This window comes from Salvelinus fontinalis, chromosome 10 (genome assembly GCF_029448725.1).
Source record: "Salvelinus fontinalis isolate EN_2023a chromosome 10, ASM2944872v1, whole genome shotgun sequence".
NCBI lineage: Eukaryota > Metazoa > Chordata > Actinopteri > Salmoniformes > Salmonidae > Salvelinus > Salvelinus fontinalis.
In genome coordinates, this window is record NC_074674.1 from 18,484,857 (window position 1) to 18,505,896 (window position 21,040).

At 41.9% G+C, this 21,040-nt stretch overlaps 1 protein-coding gene across 1 annotated transcript in view; it reads right to left on the reverse strand.

The window, feature by feature from the left end:
- lamc3 (laminin, gamma 3) overlaps positions 1–21,040 on the reverse strand; it is a gene marked incomplete at its 5' end in the record, with an annotated part of 143,842 nt that overhangs the window by 81,891 nt on the left and 40,911 nt on the right. The window contains 1 exon segment of the mRNA XM_055935965.1: positions 13,222–13,458. Coding sequence (XP_055791940.1) covers positions 13,222–13,458 — 237 coding nt within the window.

Here is a 21,040-nt window from a genome sequence, read left to right on the forward strand (position 1 = left end):
GAGATGGAGATAAACAGATACAGGGCAGGACGGGTACTAACTCGGGCTAGGACAATTGGAGAGAGGAAAGAGAGAGAGTTATGGGAGAATTTAAGGTGACCCTTTACCTGTCTCATGTTAGCATAAAAACAGAGAGAGATCAAAGGCCAAAGAGTGAGTGAAACAAGGAGGAAAGTTCTGTCAGTTAATGAAGGTAGACAGATGGAGGGAGGGAGAGAGAGAGAAAAGGAAAGGGTCACCCTTCTTCTCTCTCGCTGGAGAGCAATCAGTGAGTGATAGAAGAAAGAATATGAGGACAGAAATACATATTTAACTGGCATTGGCTGCACACCCTAAAAAAAGGCTTCTTTGGGAAGGGTGATCGTTCTATGTGGAACCATAATGACTCAAAGAACCCCTTGAGCTCTTCAATGATTCTTTACAGTTCACAAAATGGTTCTTTGCTCTTTTAGTGATCATTACAGTTTTTTTATGGCTTTGGTAATATTTCCACAAGTACATTTTCACAACTCATAGTAAAAGACTCCAAACTGGTCACACTTGTTACACAGCCAGTCTTTATTTCAAAACCTGTCATTGTGCATTCATTTGGATAGTAAACATATCTCACCGCACAATCAATGATTCAAAATCTAAGTTTATTGTGAAATGTAATGAGGTTTAAATCACTAACACACAACATAATGATATCTTTTCAATGTAGTTTTAACTACCAGTTTATCCAATAGCAAACAATGCAAGATACACTATATATACAAAAGTATGTGGACACCCCTTCAAATTAGTGTATTTGGCTATTTCAGCCACACCCGTTGCTGACAGGTGTATACAATTGAGCACACAGCCATGCAATCTCCATAGACAAACATTGACAGTAGAATGGCCTTACTGAAAAACTCAGTGACTTTCAACGTGGCACCGTCATAGGATGCCACCTTTCCAACAAGTCAGTTTGTCAAATTTCTGCCTTGGTAGAGGTGTTCCCGGTCAACTGTAAGTGCTGTTATTGTGAACTGGGAACGTCTAGGAACAACAACGGCTCAGCTGCGAAGTGGTAGGCCACACAAGCTCACAGAACGGGACCGCTGAAGCGCGAGGCGCGTAAAAATGATCTTCCCCTTGACATGCCTGCTCAAGTTCATTGAAAAACACAATGAGGTGTGCAGCATTGTAGAATACAAGTAATGGCTTACCACACCATCTTCAGAGATAGCTGCGCACATGGAAATGTTTCCCCCACATTGTCCAGGCACTTGTACGGTTGGCCGATGAGGTTCTGCCTACAGAGCTGAGTTTTGGCAAGGTTGAAGCCCGCTTCATCAACAAAGATATACTTGTGATTAACCATTAAGCGCATTTGTATTAAGTTATGGTCAAATGTATTTAAAGAAATTATTAGAGAATCATATGAAAAGTATTACTTAATATGAAAGGAACAGTGGTTCTTTCTTTAAAAGTTGTGTCATACTACAACACAGCTTGCGGGGTGCTGCAGAATGGTATGGCATGTTGGAGTGCATGACCTCATAGTATTTTACTGAGAGTAATTGTTGCCAATAATGCTAGTTTGACTACCAGAGAGCATCTTTGAGAAACTAAGTTATTGAAATGACACAGTGTCTGAGTTCATCAAGAAGTGTATAGGGGATATTGTTCCCACTGTGACTATTAAAACCTACCCAAACCAGAAACCGTGGATACATGGCAGCATTCGTGCAAAACTGAAAGCCGAACCACCGCATTTAACCATGGCAAGGGGAATACAAACAGTGTAGTTATTCCCTCTGTAAGGCAATCAAAGAGGCAAAAACCTCAGTACAGAGAAAGTGGAGTCGCAATTCAACAGCTCAGACACAAGACGTATGTAGTAGGGTTTAAAGAGAATCACATATTACAAAGGGAAAACTAGCCACGTCGCAGACACTGACGTCTTGCTCCTGTGCAAGCTAAACACCTTATTGCTCGCTTTGAAGATAACACAGTGCCAAGGACTGTGGGCTCTCCTTCTCCATGGTTGACGTAAGACATTTAGGAGTGTTAACCTTTGCAAGGCTTTCGGCCCAGACAGAATCGCTAGCCGAGTCCTCAGAGCATGCGCAGATCAGCTGGCTGGAGTGTTTAGGGACATATTAATTCTCTCCCTATCCCAGTCTGCTGTCCCCACTTGCTTCAAGATGTCCACCATTGTTCCTGTACCCAAGAAAGCAAAGGTATCTGAACTAAATGCCTATCACCATGTAGCACATACTTCTGTCATCATAAAGCGCTTTGAGAGGCTAGTTAACTTCTTATGGCTGGGGGCGCTATTTTCAAGTTTGGATGAAAACGTGCCCAGAGTAAACTGCCTGCTACTCAGGCCCAGAAACTAAGATATGCATAGTATTAGTAGATTTGGAGAGAAAACACTAAATCTGAAAACGAGGCTCTGTTTCAGGGCCTGCCTATTCAACTGGCTTTTATTTATCGATATGCATGCACTTCATACGCCTTCCACTAGATGTCAACAGGCAGTGGAAGGTGGAATGGGGTGTCTAGCTTGATCTGAGGCCGAACAAGAGCTTTTGGAGTGACAGGTCCGGTATTTCCTTTGTCTTCGACGGCGCGCGAGGGACCTCGACATTGTCTCCTGAAAAGCGTTCGGTATACACAGCGAATATCTCTGGCTCTGATTTTATTTGATACATATGATAATAACATCATAAAGTAGGTTTTTTCAACCGAGTTTTATCAGTTTATTCAACGTTTATTGGGACTTTTAGAGTTTTCCGTTCTTTGCGCCAAGAGAGGATGGGAATGTTAGCAACCTTGGCTAGCATTGTGGCGCGAATTCGACAGAAGAAATGGACATTCTAAAACCAAACAACAACTTATTCTGGAAATAGGACTCCTTGTACAACATTCTGATGGAAGCTCAGCAAAAGTAAGACAACATTTATGATGTTATTTCGTATTTCTGTGTAATATGTTGATGTCTATTCTCCGCCGTGTTGGTGAGCACTGTCTCACAATAACCCAAGCTGTATGTTGTGGTAAAGTATTATTCCCAGAGACGCCAGCCAGTCAGGAGCTGCCAGAGACGCCAGCCAGTCAGGAGCTGCCAGAGACGCCAGCCAGTCAGGAGCTGCCAGAGACGCCAGCCAGTCAGGAGCTGCCAGAGACGCCAGCCAGTCAGGAGCTGCCAGAGACGCCAGCCAGTCAGGAGCTGCCAGAGACGCCAGCCAGTCAGGAGCTGCCAGAGACGCCAGCCAGTCAGGAGCTGCCAGAGACGCCAGCCAGTCAGGAGCTGCCAGAGACGCCAACCAGTCAGGAGCTGCCAGAGACGCCAACCAGTCAGGAGCTGCCAGAGACGCCAGCCAGTCAGGAGCTGCCAGAGCTGCCCTCCAGTCATGAGCTGCCCTCCAGTCATGAGCTGCCCTCCAGTCATGAGCTGCCCTCCAGTCATGAGCTGCCCTCCAGTCATGAGCTGCCCTCCAGTCATGAGCTGCCCTCCAGTCATGAGCTGCCCTCCAGTCATGAGCTGCCTTCCAGTCATGAGCTGCCTTCCAGTCCTGAGCTACCTCTCTGTCCTGAGCTACCTCTCTGTCCTGAGCTACCTCTTTGTCCTGAACTACCTCTCTGTCCTGAGTTGTCTCCTCTATTGTAGAGGGGAGTTGGTGAAGGTTCCTTGACCATGGTCGGGGGTGAGGGTCGCCACTCAAGGGACGCTAAGGAGGTGGACAAAGACAATGGTGGAGTGGTGCCCTCGTCCACCGCCGGAGCCACCACCGCGGACGGATGCCCACCCAGACCCTCCCCTTGAGTTTTTAGGGGTGCGCCCAGAGTTCGCACCTTGAGGGGGGGGGTTCTGTCACGTTCCTGACCTGTTTTCTGTTGTTTTGTATGTGTTTAGTTGGTCAGGACGTGAGCTGGGTGGGAATTCTATGTTGTGTGTCTAGTTTGTCTGTTTCTATGTCAGCCTAGTGTGGGTTCTCAATCAGAGACAGATGGTAGTCGTTGTCTCTGATTGAGACTCATATATAGGAGGCTTGTTTTGTGTTGGGGTTTGTGGGTGTTTATTACCTGTCTCTGTGTTTGTGTTCTGCACCAGATAGGTCTGTATTGGTTTTGCACATTTGTTATTTGGTATGTTGTTTGTAGTGTTTCACTTGTGTTTGTATTAAACATGTTTAACACTAGCCGCACTGCATTTTGGTCCTCTCCTTCACCCCTGGAAGAAAACCTTTACAATAACACACTATTACAAAAATACATAATATATTAACTTAATGACCCAATAAATACTCAGTCTAAAAATGATTGATTCTTCATCTACAAATGTCTATGTATTATATTTATGTATTGAAAGGTTTCTGGTTTGCTCAGTTAATTTATTCCATTTCTTTATTGCTCTAAATCGAAATGTTATTTTGCCTGTTTCTCTTTTCTGTCTGGATAATGCATAGATGGTGGACAATCTATTCCTAGTATTTATGGAATGTCTGTCTCTTACCAACTGAATACCGTTGTGAATAGAACTTGGCCGTTTTAAATTATGTACATTATGAAATGAAATAAGCATGTTTTTTTCAATTGTCTTGTCGATTGATGACCAACCAAGAACACTGCGCATGACTGCAACAGAAGAACTATATCTCCACCTTAAAACAATCCTTGCTGCTTTGTTCTGTGCATTCTGCAGCCTCCTAATGTCACTTGATGATGCATTTCCCCAGACCACAGAACAGTAGTTCACCTGACTCTCAATTAATGCTTGTGTTATTTGCTTAAGAATTTTTCCTGGTAAATATTTAGCTATCCTTCTGATTATGCATGCTGTTTTAATATATATTTTTTACATAGATGAGTTATTTGAGACGACCATGATAAGCAGTTCTCTAACTGCACTCCCAATAGTTTGGTTTCTGCCACTCCTTCAATTTGTACTCCTCCCATACTTAATTGTATCCCATGCTGTTTTGGTCTTTTCCTAGTGGAACAGACCAACATAACTTTGATTTTCTTGGTGTTTAAAACAAGTTTGTTCTGGCAAACCCACTCCCTGATATTCTCCAAATCTCCTTGTAAAGCTTGCTGTACCTGTTGAACCGATTGTCTTGCTGCATAAATTGTAGTATCATCTGCAAATATAGTAGCTTGAGTTTCAGCTAAAGCATAGGGAAGGTCATTGGTATATATAAAATGAAGATGTGGCCCAAGGCAGCTGCCCTGCGGTATTCCACAGTTTAACACATGAGGGGTAGAAAATGAACCATTGATATAGGTGGACTGTTTCCTGTCAGTTAGATATGACTGTACCCAATTAAATGCTACCTCCTTAAAACCATAATGTATTAATTTTGTCAAAATTATTTCATGATCCACTAAATCAAATGCTGCACTGAAATCTTAAAATTGAGCCACTGGTCAGTCATGTCAACCAATGCAGTGGTAGTGGAGTGGTTTTTGCGATAAGCATGCTAAATTGGCTGTAATCAAATCATTATTTTCCATGTACTCCCATATTTGTCTACTCACAATAGGCTCCAATATCTTACTGAGTGTAGGGAGTAGACTAATTGGTCGACTATTGGCAGGAGTAATGGGTTCTTTGCTGTCTTTCGGAATAGGACACAGTTTCGCATGCTTCCATACATTTGCAAACATCCCCTTTTCCAGTGACCAATTAAATATGTATCTCAGTGGAACTGCAATCTGGGGAGCAGCATAGCGAAGCAAAAAATTGTCCATAAGACCATAACCATAATTGTCCATAAGACCATCAATAGGTTTAACACCTCCTCCACTGACACTGTTTGCGGACTAAAAGAGCAGATCTTGTTGCTCATAATATGAGCATCAATCCATTGGAAAATAGCTTTTTTGGATGAATATTTGTTTACATTGTTGCTCAGAAAGTAATTTTCTTTGTAAAGAAAATCTGCAAAATGATTGGCAATATCAACTGGTTTTGTTATTATTCTCCCGTCAACCTCCGCACTAGATGGGCATGATAAGATAGATGTACCAAGTAAGCCCTTAAAACTTCTTCTGGCTGCAAGCCCGAGGCCGGCCACAATATGACAACAGCCACTTCAAGTGCAGGGCGCGAAATTCAAAATATATTTTTTAGAAATATTTAACTTTCACACATTAACAAGTCCAATAAAGCAAATGAAAGATACACATCTTGTAAATCCAGCCAACATGTCCGATTTTTAAAATGTTTTACAGCGAAAACAGCACATATATTTATGTTAGCCCACCACCAAATATAAAAAAGGACAGACATTTTTCACAGCACAGGTAGCATGCACAAAGCCAACCTAACTAACCAAGAACCAACCAAACTAACCAAGAAACAACTTCATCAGATGACAGTCTTATAACATGTTATACAATAAATCTATGTTTTGTTCGAAAAATGTGCATATTTGAGCTATAAATCAGTTCTACATTGCAGCTACCATCACAGCTACCGTCAGAAATAGCACCGAAGCAGCCAGAGTAATTGCAGACACCAACGTCAAATACCTAAATACTCATCATAAAACATTTCTGAAAAATATATGGTGTACAGCAAATTAAAGACAGGCATCTTGTGATTCCAGCCAATATTTCCGATTTATTAAGTGTTTTACAGCGAAAACACAATATAGCATTATATTAGCTTACCACAATAGCCAGAAACACAAGCCATTTACCAGCAGCGAAAGTTAGCGATCGTAACAAACCAGCAAAAGATATAATTTTTGACTAACCTTGATAAGCTTCATCAGATGACAGTCCTATAACATCAGGTTATACATAAACTTATGTTTTTTTCGAAAATGTGCATTTTTAGAGCTGAAATCAGTGGTTAAACATTGTGCTAAGGTAGCATCTTTTTCCCAGAACGTCCGGATATTTTTCTGACTCTCACATATTCTGACCAAATAACTATTCATAAACATTACTAAAAAATACATGTTGTATAGGAAATGATAGATACACTAGTTCTTAATGCAATCGCAGTGTTAGAATTCTAAAAATAACTTCATTACGACATAAGGCTTACGTTATGGCGAGCGAGTGCCCAAAACCTAGGCGCAAAACTAATAGTACACAGTTCGACACATATATGAAATAGCATCATAAAATGGGTCCTACTTTTGATGAGCTTCCATCAGAATGTTGTACAAGAGGTCCTTTGTCAAGAACAATCGCTGTTTGGATTTAGAACGTCCTTTTTCCCTCTTGAATTAGCAAGCGCACTAGCCAAGTGGCGCGAATCTCTCCTTCCTGAACAAAGGCACACAACGCAACACGCCTAACGTCCCGAATAAATTTCAATAATCTAATAAAACTATATTGAAAAAACATACTTTATGATGATATTGTCACATGTATCAAATAAAATCAAAGCCGGAGATAGTAGTCGCCTATAACGACAGCTTTTCAGAAGGCAATTCCTGGTCCATCCTCGCGCTTTCCAGAAAACAGGAAATGGGTGACACGTCATTCCAAGAGGATTTATTCCATCTCAGACCAAGATAAACACCATTTCTTCTCTCACTTCCTCTTGACATCTAGGGGAAGGTGTATGACGTGCATGTATACTAATTCGTATCATGCCCATTTATAGGCAGGACCTAGAACAAACCCTCGTTTTCAAACTTTCCACTTCCTGGTCAGGAAGTTTGTGCCAAATGAGTTCTCTTTTACTCACAGATATAATTCAAACGGTTTTAGAAACTAGAGAGTGTTTTCTATCCAATAGTAATAATAATATGCATATTGTATGAGCAAGAATTGAGTACGAGGCCGTTTTAAATGGGCACCTTTTATCAGAGCTACTCAAAACTGCCCCTGCAGCCAGAAGAAGTTAACTGTGTTCCATACCTTTTTACAATCATTTTTACAATCAATAAAAGCATTGTTGTAAAATAACTTTTTTTCTTTTGATTCAATTTAACTGCATAATTACGTAATGTTCTATAATTCTTTTGATCAATTTCTAATTTTGACCTGGCCACTAAGACTTTTGCCATATTTCTTTGAGAAAAAGCCTCACCCAGTTCATCATCAATCCATGGAGATGGACGAGCACCAACTGTACTCTTTCTTGTAGGGGCATTATTTCAGTGAGCAAATCAATAAAACATTCTGTAGCATGATTTAGTTCATCCTCTAGATAAATCAGCTCCCAGGGTAAAGCAGCTAAATCATTTAGAAATAGCTCATGATTAAATGTTTAAAAATGTATCTTGACCACAATCCTAGGGGGTTTCTTTGGACCTTGGTGTTCATGGTTATGGTCACAATATTATGGTCTGTCCAGCCCACTGGCATTGATCTGTCTTTTTAAGCATTGCAATGGTATATTACAGAAAATCAGATCAATGCATGTGTCTGAATGATGACCCAACTTAATTGATGATCTAGTAGTATCACTAACCATTTGTTTCAAACCACAGTTCTCGGCATATCTCATCAATTTTGTTCTATTCAAATTATTGTGATCCTTCCAATTTATATTAAAATCACCCAAGATAAATACATCTCTGTTGCTATCTGTGGCCTGGTCAAACCCAGTACATAAGTCATCCAAATAGGACACCATAGAGCTAGGAGGTCTATACACACATCCCACCAATATGGCTGCCTGGTGAGGCAGAAGTACTTGAGCACATAGTGCTTCTACTTGACATACATTAAGGTCATCCCTCCTCTTAATGGTATATGATTCTGAATATACAGTGCTACACCCCCACCATTCCTATTCCTATCTCTTCTCAGTAGACTATATCTATGATTCCTGTCCCTTCTCAGTAGACTATATCCTTGAATGTTCATTTGCCCATCATTTACAGATGCATCTAAATGCATTTCGGTCAAAGCTAAAATATGATTATTATTTATGTTGACCTAGTTAAAAACTTCATGTATTTTGTTAGGAAGGCTACACACATTAACCTGAGCTATATGCAGCCCTTTCCTTATCAAGTGGAGATCAATAGATACATAAAACTCCCCAGTCCTTAACGATTACAAGCATACCCATAACACGATGGAGCCAGGACAAAAAAACAAACTGCTTTGTCAATTTTCTTTGCAGTATTACTTTAGTGCCTTGTGGGAAAGGATGCATGTTTTGGAATATTTAATTCTCTACATGCTTCTTTCTTATCACTCTGTCAATTATGTTAGTGTCGTGGAGTAACTACAATGTTGTTGATCCATCCTCAGTTTTCCCTTTCACAGCCATTAAACTCTGTAACTATTTTAAATTCACCATTGACCTCATGGTGAAATTCCTGAGTGGCAATTGAGTTAGGAAGTACGCCGGTATCTTTGTAGTAACTGTGTGTATTGATACACCTCCTAATGTGTAACTAATAACTCCACCATGCTCAAAGGAATATTCAATGTCAGATTATTCTTTTTTTTATATCTACCATTAGGTCAAATCAAATACAATTTTATTGGTCACATACACATATTCAGCAGATGTTATTGCGGGTGTAGCGAAATGCTAGGTGTCATTCTTTGAGAGGCATTAGAAAACCTTCCTCGTCTTTGTGGTTTATTCTGTGTTTGAAATTCCTTTCTAGACTGTAAGACCTTACAGATAATTGTATGTGTGGGGTACAGGGATGATGAGGTGGTCATTAAAAAATCATGTTAAACACTAAACACACACAGAGTGAGTCCATGCAACTAATTTGACTTGTTAAACACATTTTTACTCCTGAACATTAAGCTTATCATAAGAAAGGGGTTTAATACTTATTGACTCATGACATTTCAGCTTTAAATTTTTTAATTACAAAAAAAAAAACTTGGATTCCACTTTGACGTTATTGGGTATTGAAGGCACTGTAGAACATTTTTTTTAAATTAATAGGTATTTATAGAACCTGAGGAAAAGGTTCTTTAAAGCACCATACAGGTTCCATGGTTATTTATTGAACCTTCAATGAAGGATTCAACCCTTTTTCCCCAATTTTTGCCTAAAATGACATACCCAAATCTAACTGCCTGTAGCTCAGGACCTGAAGCAAGGATATGCATATTCTTGATGCCATTTGAAAGGAAACACTTCGAAGTTCGTGGAAATGTGAAATTAATGTAGAAGAATATAACACATTAGATCTGCTAAAAGATAATACAATACTCTTTGAAATGCAAGAGAAAGGCTAAAATGCATTATTCCAGCCCAGGCGCAATTTAGATTTTGGCCACTAGATGGCAGCAGTGTATGTGCAAAGTTTTAGATTGGTCCAATGGACCATTGCACATATATTCAAAATGTTCTATTAAGACTGCCCAAATGTGCCTAATTGGTTTAGGAATACATTTTCAAGTTCGTAATTGTGCATTCTCCTCAAACAATAGCGTGGTATTCTTTTCACGGTAATAGCTACTGTAAATTGTAGCCAATAATTTTGTTACCTACAACCTCATGCTAATCACATTAGCCTACGTTAGCTCAACCGTCCCGCAGGGGACACACCAATCCTGTAGAGGATATATAGCACCAATTAAGTTGCAGAGAGAGAGAGAGAGAGAGAGAGAGGGGAAGGCATACAAACAAAATGAGTGTTCCTTAGGGGTTCTTTGGGTAGGGGAGCCTTTTGAACCCTATGAGCTCTTCAATTGTTTTTTATAGTTCACCAAAAGAGTACTTTGCTCTTTTAGTGATAATGAAAATGTATGGGTGGTAGCTCATTTGAATACTTTGGGTCTGGTTTGCACACAGCTTATCTTGTGCCACCCAGTTTCTCATATGTTGTATTACACTGTTACATGTTATATACGCCCAGAAACAGTGTGGTGTGACAAACTCACATATGGTTTTGCGTAAATTGAAAACGGTTGACTGATTCAGTAGTTTTCAACTCTCTCCCCAGGGACCCCCAACCATTCCAGACTAGGGTTGAATGACGGGAACCCGGTTACCAAGATTTACCGGGATTTACCACCCCAAAAAACCCTGTTAAATTATAATAAATTATTTATATTAACAGCATGGTGTGAAATGGAACTGTTAAATGATATGCAATGTCTAAATCTGGCTTCTCTACGTCCTCTGCATGATGAATCAACGATCAGGGTGGGGACAGACCCATCTCAGTACGGAGCGCAGTTCACTATGCATGTAGACCTATCATCTCATTATGGTCACTTTTTTACTTGTGACAGTGTAACCGATGTGAAATGGCTAGCTAGTTAGCGGGGTGCGCGCTAATCGCATTTCAATCGGTGATGTCACTCGCTCTGAGACCTTGAAGTCGTTGTTCCCCCTCCCCTTCTCTGCAAGAACGGCGGCTTTTGTGGCGCGATGGGTAACGGTGCTTCGTGGGAGGCAGTTGTTGATGTGTGCAGTGGGTCCCTGGTTCGAGCCCAGGTAGGGGCGAGGAGAGAGAGACGGAAGCTATACTGTTACAACAGGTAGGTCTACATTTTCTGCAACGTAGCCTATGCCACAGTTATATAAAGACCGCATGCCCATCTCCATGTGGCTTTCGGGGATCACCTTGTTTTTTTATTGCAGTCGCAGAGTTCACTCAAATATTGTTGCTTTAAATCAGTGCACGTGCGAGCACTCTCTTAGTCTTTCTCTCCATCAACCCCATTCAAATGGCATCCAAAATAGCTAATCCTATTCTAGATTGATATATAGCCCTATATATAGATGTTCTAGCCTACCTCTTTCAGGTAATACATTCAATGCAGAGTTAGCCTTATATCTAGTTACTTAATGATGGGTTATGCATAATACGCTCCTAATTTATAGCCTTTCTTATACCAATAGACTATTCGAAGAGGAACGCAAGCTCTTTTTTTGCTGAGTGTTAAATACAGCAGCCAATAGAACTCACACGGAGTTTGAGAACAGCAAACGCACAATGGCGGTAGGCTATAGCAGTTATTTATTCAGACCCATAACCATTCAATCTTTGTGAAGTGGAGTGAAAGCCTTCTCCATCTACTCCATTCTAGTCCTATATTATTCAAGGACAACGAAACATGTTTCATTTAACTTTTGAAAGCGAGGAAGGAATGAAGCAACAATAGAGAGAGAAAGAAGAGGTAAGCCAATAACATTAGGGGAAATATGATGAAAGTCATGTATGTTTCAGCCTACTAATAATACAAATTCGCCCTATTATATTTCAAAATTAAAATCAAATTCGCTAGCCTGTACTTGTAAATTTGTAGGCCGCATGTGCTGCACCAGAATCAAATGTTCTCTTCTGCTTTATCATGGTTTGAACAATGTGCGTAATTCCAGTCCATATAATACAGTATAATACAATACAGTAAAGTAATACAGTTCACACTCAAAAAGATTAGCCTAGTGGAGCTAGTTTCATGTATTTACCCAAGAGAGCTAGTTACATCTGTGGGCTTTTCTGTTTTTCTGTTGTGCGTAATGTTCAGTACCCTATATCATGCATTCAGTATATTTATTGGATAACGGCACAATCATTTGGGCTTCTTTGGGTTTGGGCTCAAGGATGGTGCTATGTGGAACCTTATCGTAAATGTAGGGCTTATAAAAGCTCTAATTAAATCTAGACATTTATATGCTTCATAATACTTTTGAATGACACTTCCATTTTTTGGCTGGAAATACCGGGTTACTCAGGAGAAAAGGGATTTATTCTTGGGATGGAACCTTTGTAAAATAATGAGAAAATATTCTGCCCTATTACAGACTTATAAACACAACAATAGAACCTATGTCATTTTAACGATATAATATGGCAAAAAAAATGTGTGGTTCTACAAAGAACCTTTGAGATTGTGAAATCTTCTTTATGGAACCATTCTCCATAAAGGTTTAATAAAGAATCATAAAAAGGGTTCTATATAGCCCTCAAAAGTGTTGTAACCATTGCAGAACCTTTTTTTGGTGCTACGTAGGACCCTATTTTTATGTATCTTCACAGAACTTTAAGAAAGGGTTCTTTACATCACCAAACAGGTTCCATTTTAGAACATTATGAAAAAAGGTTCCATATAGCACCAAAAAGGGTTCTGCTTGTTTTACAAGCCACAGAACCCTTATATGGCACTATGTAGAACCATTTGCAATCAGTGTGCAGAGAGAAGAGTAGAAAATAGTAGGGAAGGGAAGAAAAGCGAAGGTGGAGAAGGAGATTGAGGATATGAGAAGAGAGAAAGAGAGGTATAGAGAGAGCACGAGAAAATGAGAGAACAAGAAAACACGAGAGACACAGATGAAAAAACTCCTACCTGTCTCATGGTGGCAGGGTCCATGCTGGTGGCAGGTGCAGGGCACACAGGGTGACAGGGGTCCTCTGTTAGGGACCTCTCTGGTGTAGCCTGGGGCACACAGCTCACAGAACTGACCCCCAAACCCCGGGGGGCACGTACACACCTCAACCCAGGGAGCAGGGGGGGTAGAGGAGGTAACAGGGCTGGAGGAGTGAGCAGCGGAGGCCAGGGTTACCCCTGAGAGTTGGGATGTGTCTGGGGAGAGAGTTTGGAGATCATTAATAAATGAATAATACATTCCAAGATGGCTTAGCAGTTCAGACGTCATTTTTGTCCTCGTACTGTCTTGTCCTGTATATATATATTTACACCTTCTTCGCATATCTTTTATATTTTTTTTATTATCCAAGAACTCAACTACAAAAGCTTTCCTCCAACCCGCCTCACCAATTACAACAAAAAAGTATTATTTACCTCAAATCTGAAAATCCACAGTGAAGCTAACCAGGGGCTAATCAGAAGTTAGCCAGAAAGCTAACCAGAAGTTAGCCGAAAGCTAGCCAAAAGCTAATTTGAAGCTGCCCAGAAGTTAGCCGGCTTGCTGGCTAGCGTTGGTGTTTCAGCTGCCCACGTTTTGTGGTCATCAGCTATTCCTTTAGCTCGATAATCTACCGGCACTTTTGTGCAACGCGACTCGGACCGGAGCATACCGGGCCTTTTTTTTCTCTCAGTTTCCCCGGATTTCAGCCGCAGGCTCTGGACATTTGCACCTTGATTTCGCAGCTAGCTAGCTGCAAACCGTGTGACTATTGGCTTACGTCGATCCCGGAGCAAATTTAAATTATTCCGGAGCTAGCCAGCTGAGGAGTTCCATCAGCCATTCCTGGGCTACAGTCACCTATCCGGACCCGGGTTTTTTTTTTTTGCTGCAGATACGGAGCCCCACCGGGCCTTCACGATTGACTGCCGACGTTATCTGCCCGAGGGAGTTATCCAACTGGCACCTCCGTCGCGACGTTACCTGAACGCTCACCTGGGGCCCGCTAATCGTTAGCTGTCTTATCGGCTGCTATCTTAATAAGTATTTCGGACAATTTTTTTTCTTTTTTTTTCTTGGGTCACTATATCTATTTTGCCAATTGGATTGATCCCCTCTACAAGACACGGAACCCCACTAATCTACTGACGGAAACGCACGAGGTGTCTAAAAATAGATCTTGCTACCGATAGCCATCTACCCGGCCAGCTGTCTGGATCGCCGTGACCCCAACCAACCTCTACTCACTGGACCCTTATTGATCACTCGATTAAGCATGCCTCTCCTTAATGTAAATATGCCTTGTCCACTGCTGTTCTGGTTAGTGTTTATTGGCTTATTTCACTGTAGGGCCTCTAGCCCTGCTCACTATACCATATCCAACCTTTCATTTCCACCACCCACATATGCGATGACATCACCTGGTTTCAATGATGTTTCTAGAGACAATATCTCTCTCATCATCACTCAATACCTAGGTTTACCTCCACTGTATTCACATCCTACCATACCTTTGTCTGTACATTATTCCTTGAAGCTATTTTATCGCCCCCAGAAACGTCCTTTTACTCTCTGTTCTAGATGCTCTAGACGACCAATTCTCATAGCTTTTAGCCGTACCCTTATCCTACTCCTCCTCTGTTCCTCTGGTGATGTAGAGGTGAATCCAGGCCCTGCAGTACCTAGCTCCACTCCTATTCCCCAGGCGCTCTCTTTTGATGACTTCTGTAACCGTAATAGCCTTGGTTTCATGCATGTTAACATTAGAAGCCTCCTCCCTAAGTTTGTTTTGTTCACTGCTTTAGCTCACTCTGCCAACCCGGATGTTTTAGCCGTGTCTGAATCCTGGCTTAGAAAGACCAACAAAAATTCTGACATTTTCATCCCCAACTACAAGATTTTCAGACAAGATAGAACGGCCAAAGGGGGCGGTGTTGTAATCTACTGCAAAGATTGCCTGCAGAGTTCTGTTTTACTTTCCAGGTCTGTTCCCAAACAATTTGAACTTCTACTTTTAAAAATCCACCTCTCTAAAAACAAGTCTCTCACCGTTGCCGCCTGCTATAGACCACCCTCTGCCCCCAGCTGTGCTCTGGACACCATATGTGAACTGATTGCCCCCCATCTATCTTCAGAGCTCGTGCTGCTAGGCGACCTAAATTGGAACATGCTTAACACCCCAGCCATCCTACAATCTAAGCTTGATGCCCTCAATCTCACACAAATTATCAATGAACCTACCAGGTACCACCCCAACTCCGTAAACACGGGCACCCTCATAGATATCATCCTAACCAACTTGCCCTCCAAATACACCTCTGCTGTTTTCAACCAAGATCTCAGCGATCACTGCCTCATTGCCTGCATCCGTAATGGGTCAGCGGTCAAACGACCTCCACTCATCACTATCAAACGCTCCCTGAAACACTTCAGCGAGCAGGCCTTTCTGATCGACCTGGCCGATGTATCCTGGAAGGATATTGATCTCATCCCGTCAGTAGAGGATGCCTGTATATTTTTTTTAAATGCCTTCCTCACCATCTTGAATAAGCATGCCCCATTCAAGAAATTTAGAACCAGGAACAGATATAGCCCTTGGTTCTCTCCTGACCTGACTGCCCTTAACCAACAGAAAAACATCCTATGGCGTTCTGCATTAGCATCGAACAGCCCCCGTGATATGCAACTTTTCACGGAAGCTAGAAACCAATATACACAGGCAGTTAGAAAAGCCAAGGCTAGCTTTTTCAAGCAGAAATTTGCTTCCTGCAACACAAATTCAAAAAAGTTCTGGGACACTGTAAAGTCCATGGAGAATAAGAACACCTCCTCCCAGCTTCCAACTGCACTGAAGATAGGAAACACTGTCACCACCGACAAATTCACTATAATTGAGAATTTCAATAAGCATTTTTCTACGGCTGGCCATGCTTTCCATCTGGCTGCCCCTACCCCGGTCAACAGCACTGCCCTCCCCTCTGCTACTCGCCCAGGCCTTCCCCATTTCTCTTTCTCCCAAATACAGTCAGCTGATGTTCTGAAAGAGCTGCAAAATCTGGACCCTTACAAATCAGCCGGGCTAGATAATCTGGACCCTTTCTTTCTAAAACTATCTGCTGAAATTGTTGCCACCCCTATTACTAGCCTTTTCAACCTCTCTTTCGTGTCGTCTGAGATTCCCAAAGATTGGAAAGCAGCTGCGGTTATCCCCCTCTTCAAAGGGGGGGACACTCTTGACCCTAACAGCTACAGACCTATATCTATCCTACCCTGCCTTTCTAAGGTCTTCGAAAGCCAAGTCAACAAACAGATTACCGACCATTTCGAATCCTACCATACCTTCTCCACTATGCAATCTGGTTTCAGAGCTGGCCATGGGTGCACCTCAGCCACGCTCAAGGTCATAAACGATATCTTAACCGCCATCGATAGGAAACAATACTGTGCAGCCGTATTCATTGACCTGGCCAAGGCTTTTGACTCTGTCAATCACCACATCCTCATCGGCAGACTCGACAGCCTTGGTTTCTCTAATGATTGCCTCGCCTGGTTCACCAACTACTTCTCTGATCGAGTTCAGTGTGTCAAATCGGAGGGTCTGTTGTCCGGGCCTCTGGCAGTCTCTATGGGGGTGCCACAGGGTTCAATTCTTGGACCGACTGTCTTCTCTGTATACATCAATGATGTCGCTCTTGCTGCTGGTGATTCTCTGATCCATCTCTACGCAGACGACACTATTCTGTATACTTCTGGCCCTTCTTTTGACACTGTGTTAACAACCCTCCAGGCGAGCTTCAATGCCATACAACTCTCCTTCCGTGGCCTCCATTTGCTCTTAAATACAAGTAAAACTAAATGCATGCTCTTCAACCGATCACTTCCTGCACCTGCCCGCCTGTCCAACATCACTACTCTGGACGGCTCTGACTTAGAATATGTGGACAACTACAAATACCTAGGTGTCTGGTTAGACTGTAAACTCTCCTTCCAGACTCACATCAAACATCTCCAATCCAAAGTTAAATCTAGAATTGGCTTCCTATTCCGCAACAAAGCATCCTTCACTCATGCTGCCAAACATACCCTTGTAAAACTGACCATCCTACCAATCCTCGACTTCGGTGATGTCATTTACAAAATAGCCTCCAAAACCCTACTCAATAAATAAATTGGATGCAGTCTATCACAGTGCCATCCGTTTTGTCACCAAAGCCCCATATACTACCCACCACTGCGACCTGTACACTCTCGTTGGCTGGCCCTCGCTTCATACTCGTCGTCAAACCCACTGGCTCCAGGTCATCTACAAGACCCTGCTAGGTAAAGTCCCCCCTTATCTCAGCTCGCTGGTCACCATAGCAGCACCTACCTGTAGCACGCGCTCCAGCAGGTATATCTCTCTGGTCACCCCCAAAACCAATTCTTCCTTTGGCCGCCTTTCCTTCCAGTTCTCTGCTGCCAATGACTGGAATGAACTACAAAAATCTCTGAAACTGGAAACACTTATCTCCCTCACTAGCTTTAAGCACCAGCTGTCAGAGCAGCTCATAGATTACTGCACCTGTACATAGCCCATCTATAATTTAGCCCAAACAACTACCGCTTTACCTACTGTATTTATTTATTTATTTATTTTGCTCCTTTGCACCCCATTATTTCTATCTCTACTTTTTTCTATCTCTACTATCTCTACTTTTTTTACTTTTTTTTACTTGCTATATTGTATTTACTTCGCCACCATGGCCTTTTTATATTTTTATTTATTTATATATATATTTTGTTTGCCTTCACCTCCCTTATCTCACCTCACTTGCTCATATTGTACATAGACTTATTTTTCACTGTATTATTGACTGTATGTTTGTTTTACTCCATGTGTAACTATGTGTTGTTGTATGTGTCGAACTGCTTTGCTTTATCTTGGCCAGGTCGCAATTGTAAATGAGAACGTGTTCTCAATTTGCCTACCTGGTTAAATAAAGGTGAAATAAAAAAATAAAAAAAATACTTTAACTCCAACTCTGGAGAGAGAGGAGGAAGAGAGAGAGGGCATGAATGCTCAAACGTACTAACTCTGAAAGGCTACTCTGACATACTGAAGTTAATGGTCCAGTAATAATGTGTGTTTGATCATCAGGAATTTAGCCAAGCTGCTGTTGCATAGGTAGTGGTGCAAGTACTTCAGTAAAAAAACTTTAAAGTACTATTTAAGAATTGATTTGGGGTATCTGTACTTAACTTTACTATTTATATTTTTGACAACGTTTACTTCACTACATTCCTAAAGAAAATAATGTACTTTTTACTCCATACATTTTCCCTGACACCCAAAAGTACTCGTCACATTTTGACAGAAAAATGGTCCAATTCACACACTTCCCTATTGTCTCTGATCTGGCGGACACAAATGCTTTGTTTGTAAATGATGTCTGAGTATTGAAGTGTGCCCCTGGCTATCCATCAATAAAAAAATAAAATGTTACCTTCTGGTTTGCTTAGTATAAGGAATTTGAAATGGTTTATACTTTTACTTTTACTTTGATACTTAAGTACATTTTAGCAATTCCATTTACTTTTGATATTCAAGTATATTTAAAACCAAATACTTTTAGACTTTAACTCAAGTAATATTTTACTGGGTGACTTTCACTTTTACTTGAGGTAATTTCTATTAAAGTATCTTTATTTTTTACTCAAGTACGACAATTGAGTACGTTTTTCACCACTGTACATAGGTGGGAATTCACCCCATATGTATTTTACTGTAGGCTATGTGCCCATGCAAGAGGGTGGTCAAGAATATAGCTCTGTAGGCTACAGTAGTGTGAGAGTGATATCAGCTGGTAAAGCTAACACTTTTATCATCTCTGTCTCTCTGGATATTCACTGGAGGTCCCGAGGTGCCCAAGAAGACAAGCCAGCTGTTCACCATGCAAACTCGGTTACACATTGTAGCTCTATGATATTGTGGGTGTGTGTGTGCATGTGTGCGCGCATGCACACATTTGATGCACATGGGTGGACACACACACCTAGCTACCTCACTCTGGGAATCTCTGATAAAACAAAATAAATCAGTGCAGTGGAGTGAGGGAGGAGGAGGAGGAATGGAGGAGAGGAAGAGGAGGAGAGATGGAGGTATGGCAGGAGCCAGCACCCACAGGGATTACTGATCCCTCTCTCCTTCATGAATAGTGATGGGGGGATAGTACAGGTTGAATCCTCCTCAGCCATCATACAGAATACTACCACCACTAGTCAAGGTCCAGCGCCTGGCTTTTAACAGTGTGTGTGTGCATGTGTGTCAGTCACAGCGAGTCAGGGATGTGCGATTTTCATGAGATCAAAAATGTAGCCTGTGTGTGTAATAAGAGATGAATGTGTAATGAGAGAGAAAGGAACAGAGGGAAAGAAAAGGACAGGGGGAAAAGACAGGATGAGCACGAGGAAGAGAGAGAACTTGGGCTCTAACAAATTGTGAATCCCTGATCCTTCAGCGACGATCAAACACAGTTAATTTACCATACTATATGCAAATCAGCACCCAACCAACTCATCCCCCCTGACGACCGTTCCCCTGGTTGCATGCTAACCCATGTACAACACTCTCTCTATCACTCTCTCTCTCTCTCTTCCTTTTCTCCATCTCCTCATGTCTCCCTATTTTTCTCTCTCCATCTCTCTCTCCCTCTTCGTCTTTTGTCCATCTCCTCATCGCTCCCTTTCCATCTCGCTCTCTTTGCATCTCTTTCTCCCTTTTCTCCATCTCCTTCTCTCCATCTTGCTCTGTCCCTCCATACCTTTCTCCACCCCTCGCAACTCCCTCTGTTGATTGTGTGGAACTGGGAGCCTCCTACCCTAACATAACATTCCCAGTACCACTTAGCTGTCACACAGGCAGGATCCTCACCCAACAATGTGACAGAAATCGCCTACAGACAATCCTGTCATTAAAATAAGTCAGCCTAATAATGAATGCCTTAATCTGTGTTTTGGTGCAGGGAGGGAGGAATAAAGCGCTTTGTCGGATTTTCCTATTAGCGTCTCTGGGCGCCTGCAGAGATAAGGCACTTCTAACACTGTTTGAGAACTAATTTGAGACACAAATCATTTGCAATGTTTTCCCCCACGATGTGCATAGGGGTTGTATGAATGTGTGTGTATGTGCGTAAGAGGGAGAGAGAGTGTGTTTATGTGAGTGAGTGTGTGTGAGAGAGAGAGATAGCGACTGTATGTGTATGTGTACATGAGTATGGATGCAAGTGTGGAATGTGTGCATGTGCATAGTGTGTATGTAAGTTTTAATGTGTGTGTGGCTGTGACACCCGTAATTAAAGTGGCTGAAAGAGAGACAATGGCTTTGAATAGCTGTTCTGTCATCTATGTGCTGTAATCCAATGCAATCCCTCTCAGATCATCTCAGTACATTGATCTAAACACACAGACAGACAGACAGACAGACAGACAGACAGACAGACAGACAGACAGACAGACAGACAGACAGACAGACAGACAGACAGACAGACAGACAGACAGACAGACAGACAGACAGACAGACAGAGAGAGAGAGAGAGAGAGAGAGAGAGAGAGAGAGACAGAGAGAGACAGAGAGAGAGAGAGAGACAGAGAGAGAGAGAGAGGGAGAACCCCCTTCCTCAAAAAAAAGAGCAGGAGATTTGGAAGAACAGACAGGCAATATCTGTGAATGCAAGTCCTGCTCTCGCAGAGATGGACTTGGCACAACTCAGTGCTTCAGTCAGAGCAGATGTGTTGAACACTCAGCGACAAGTCACTCAGTCT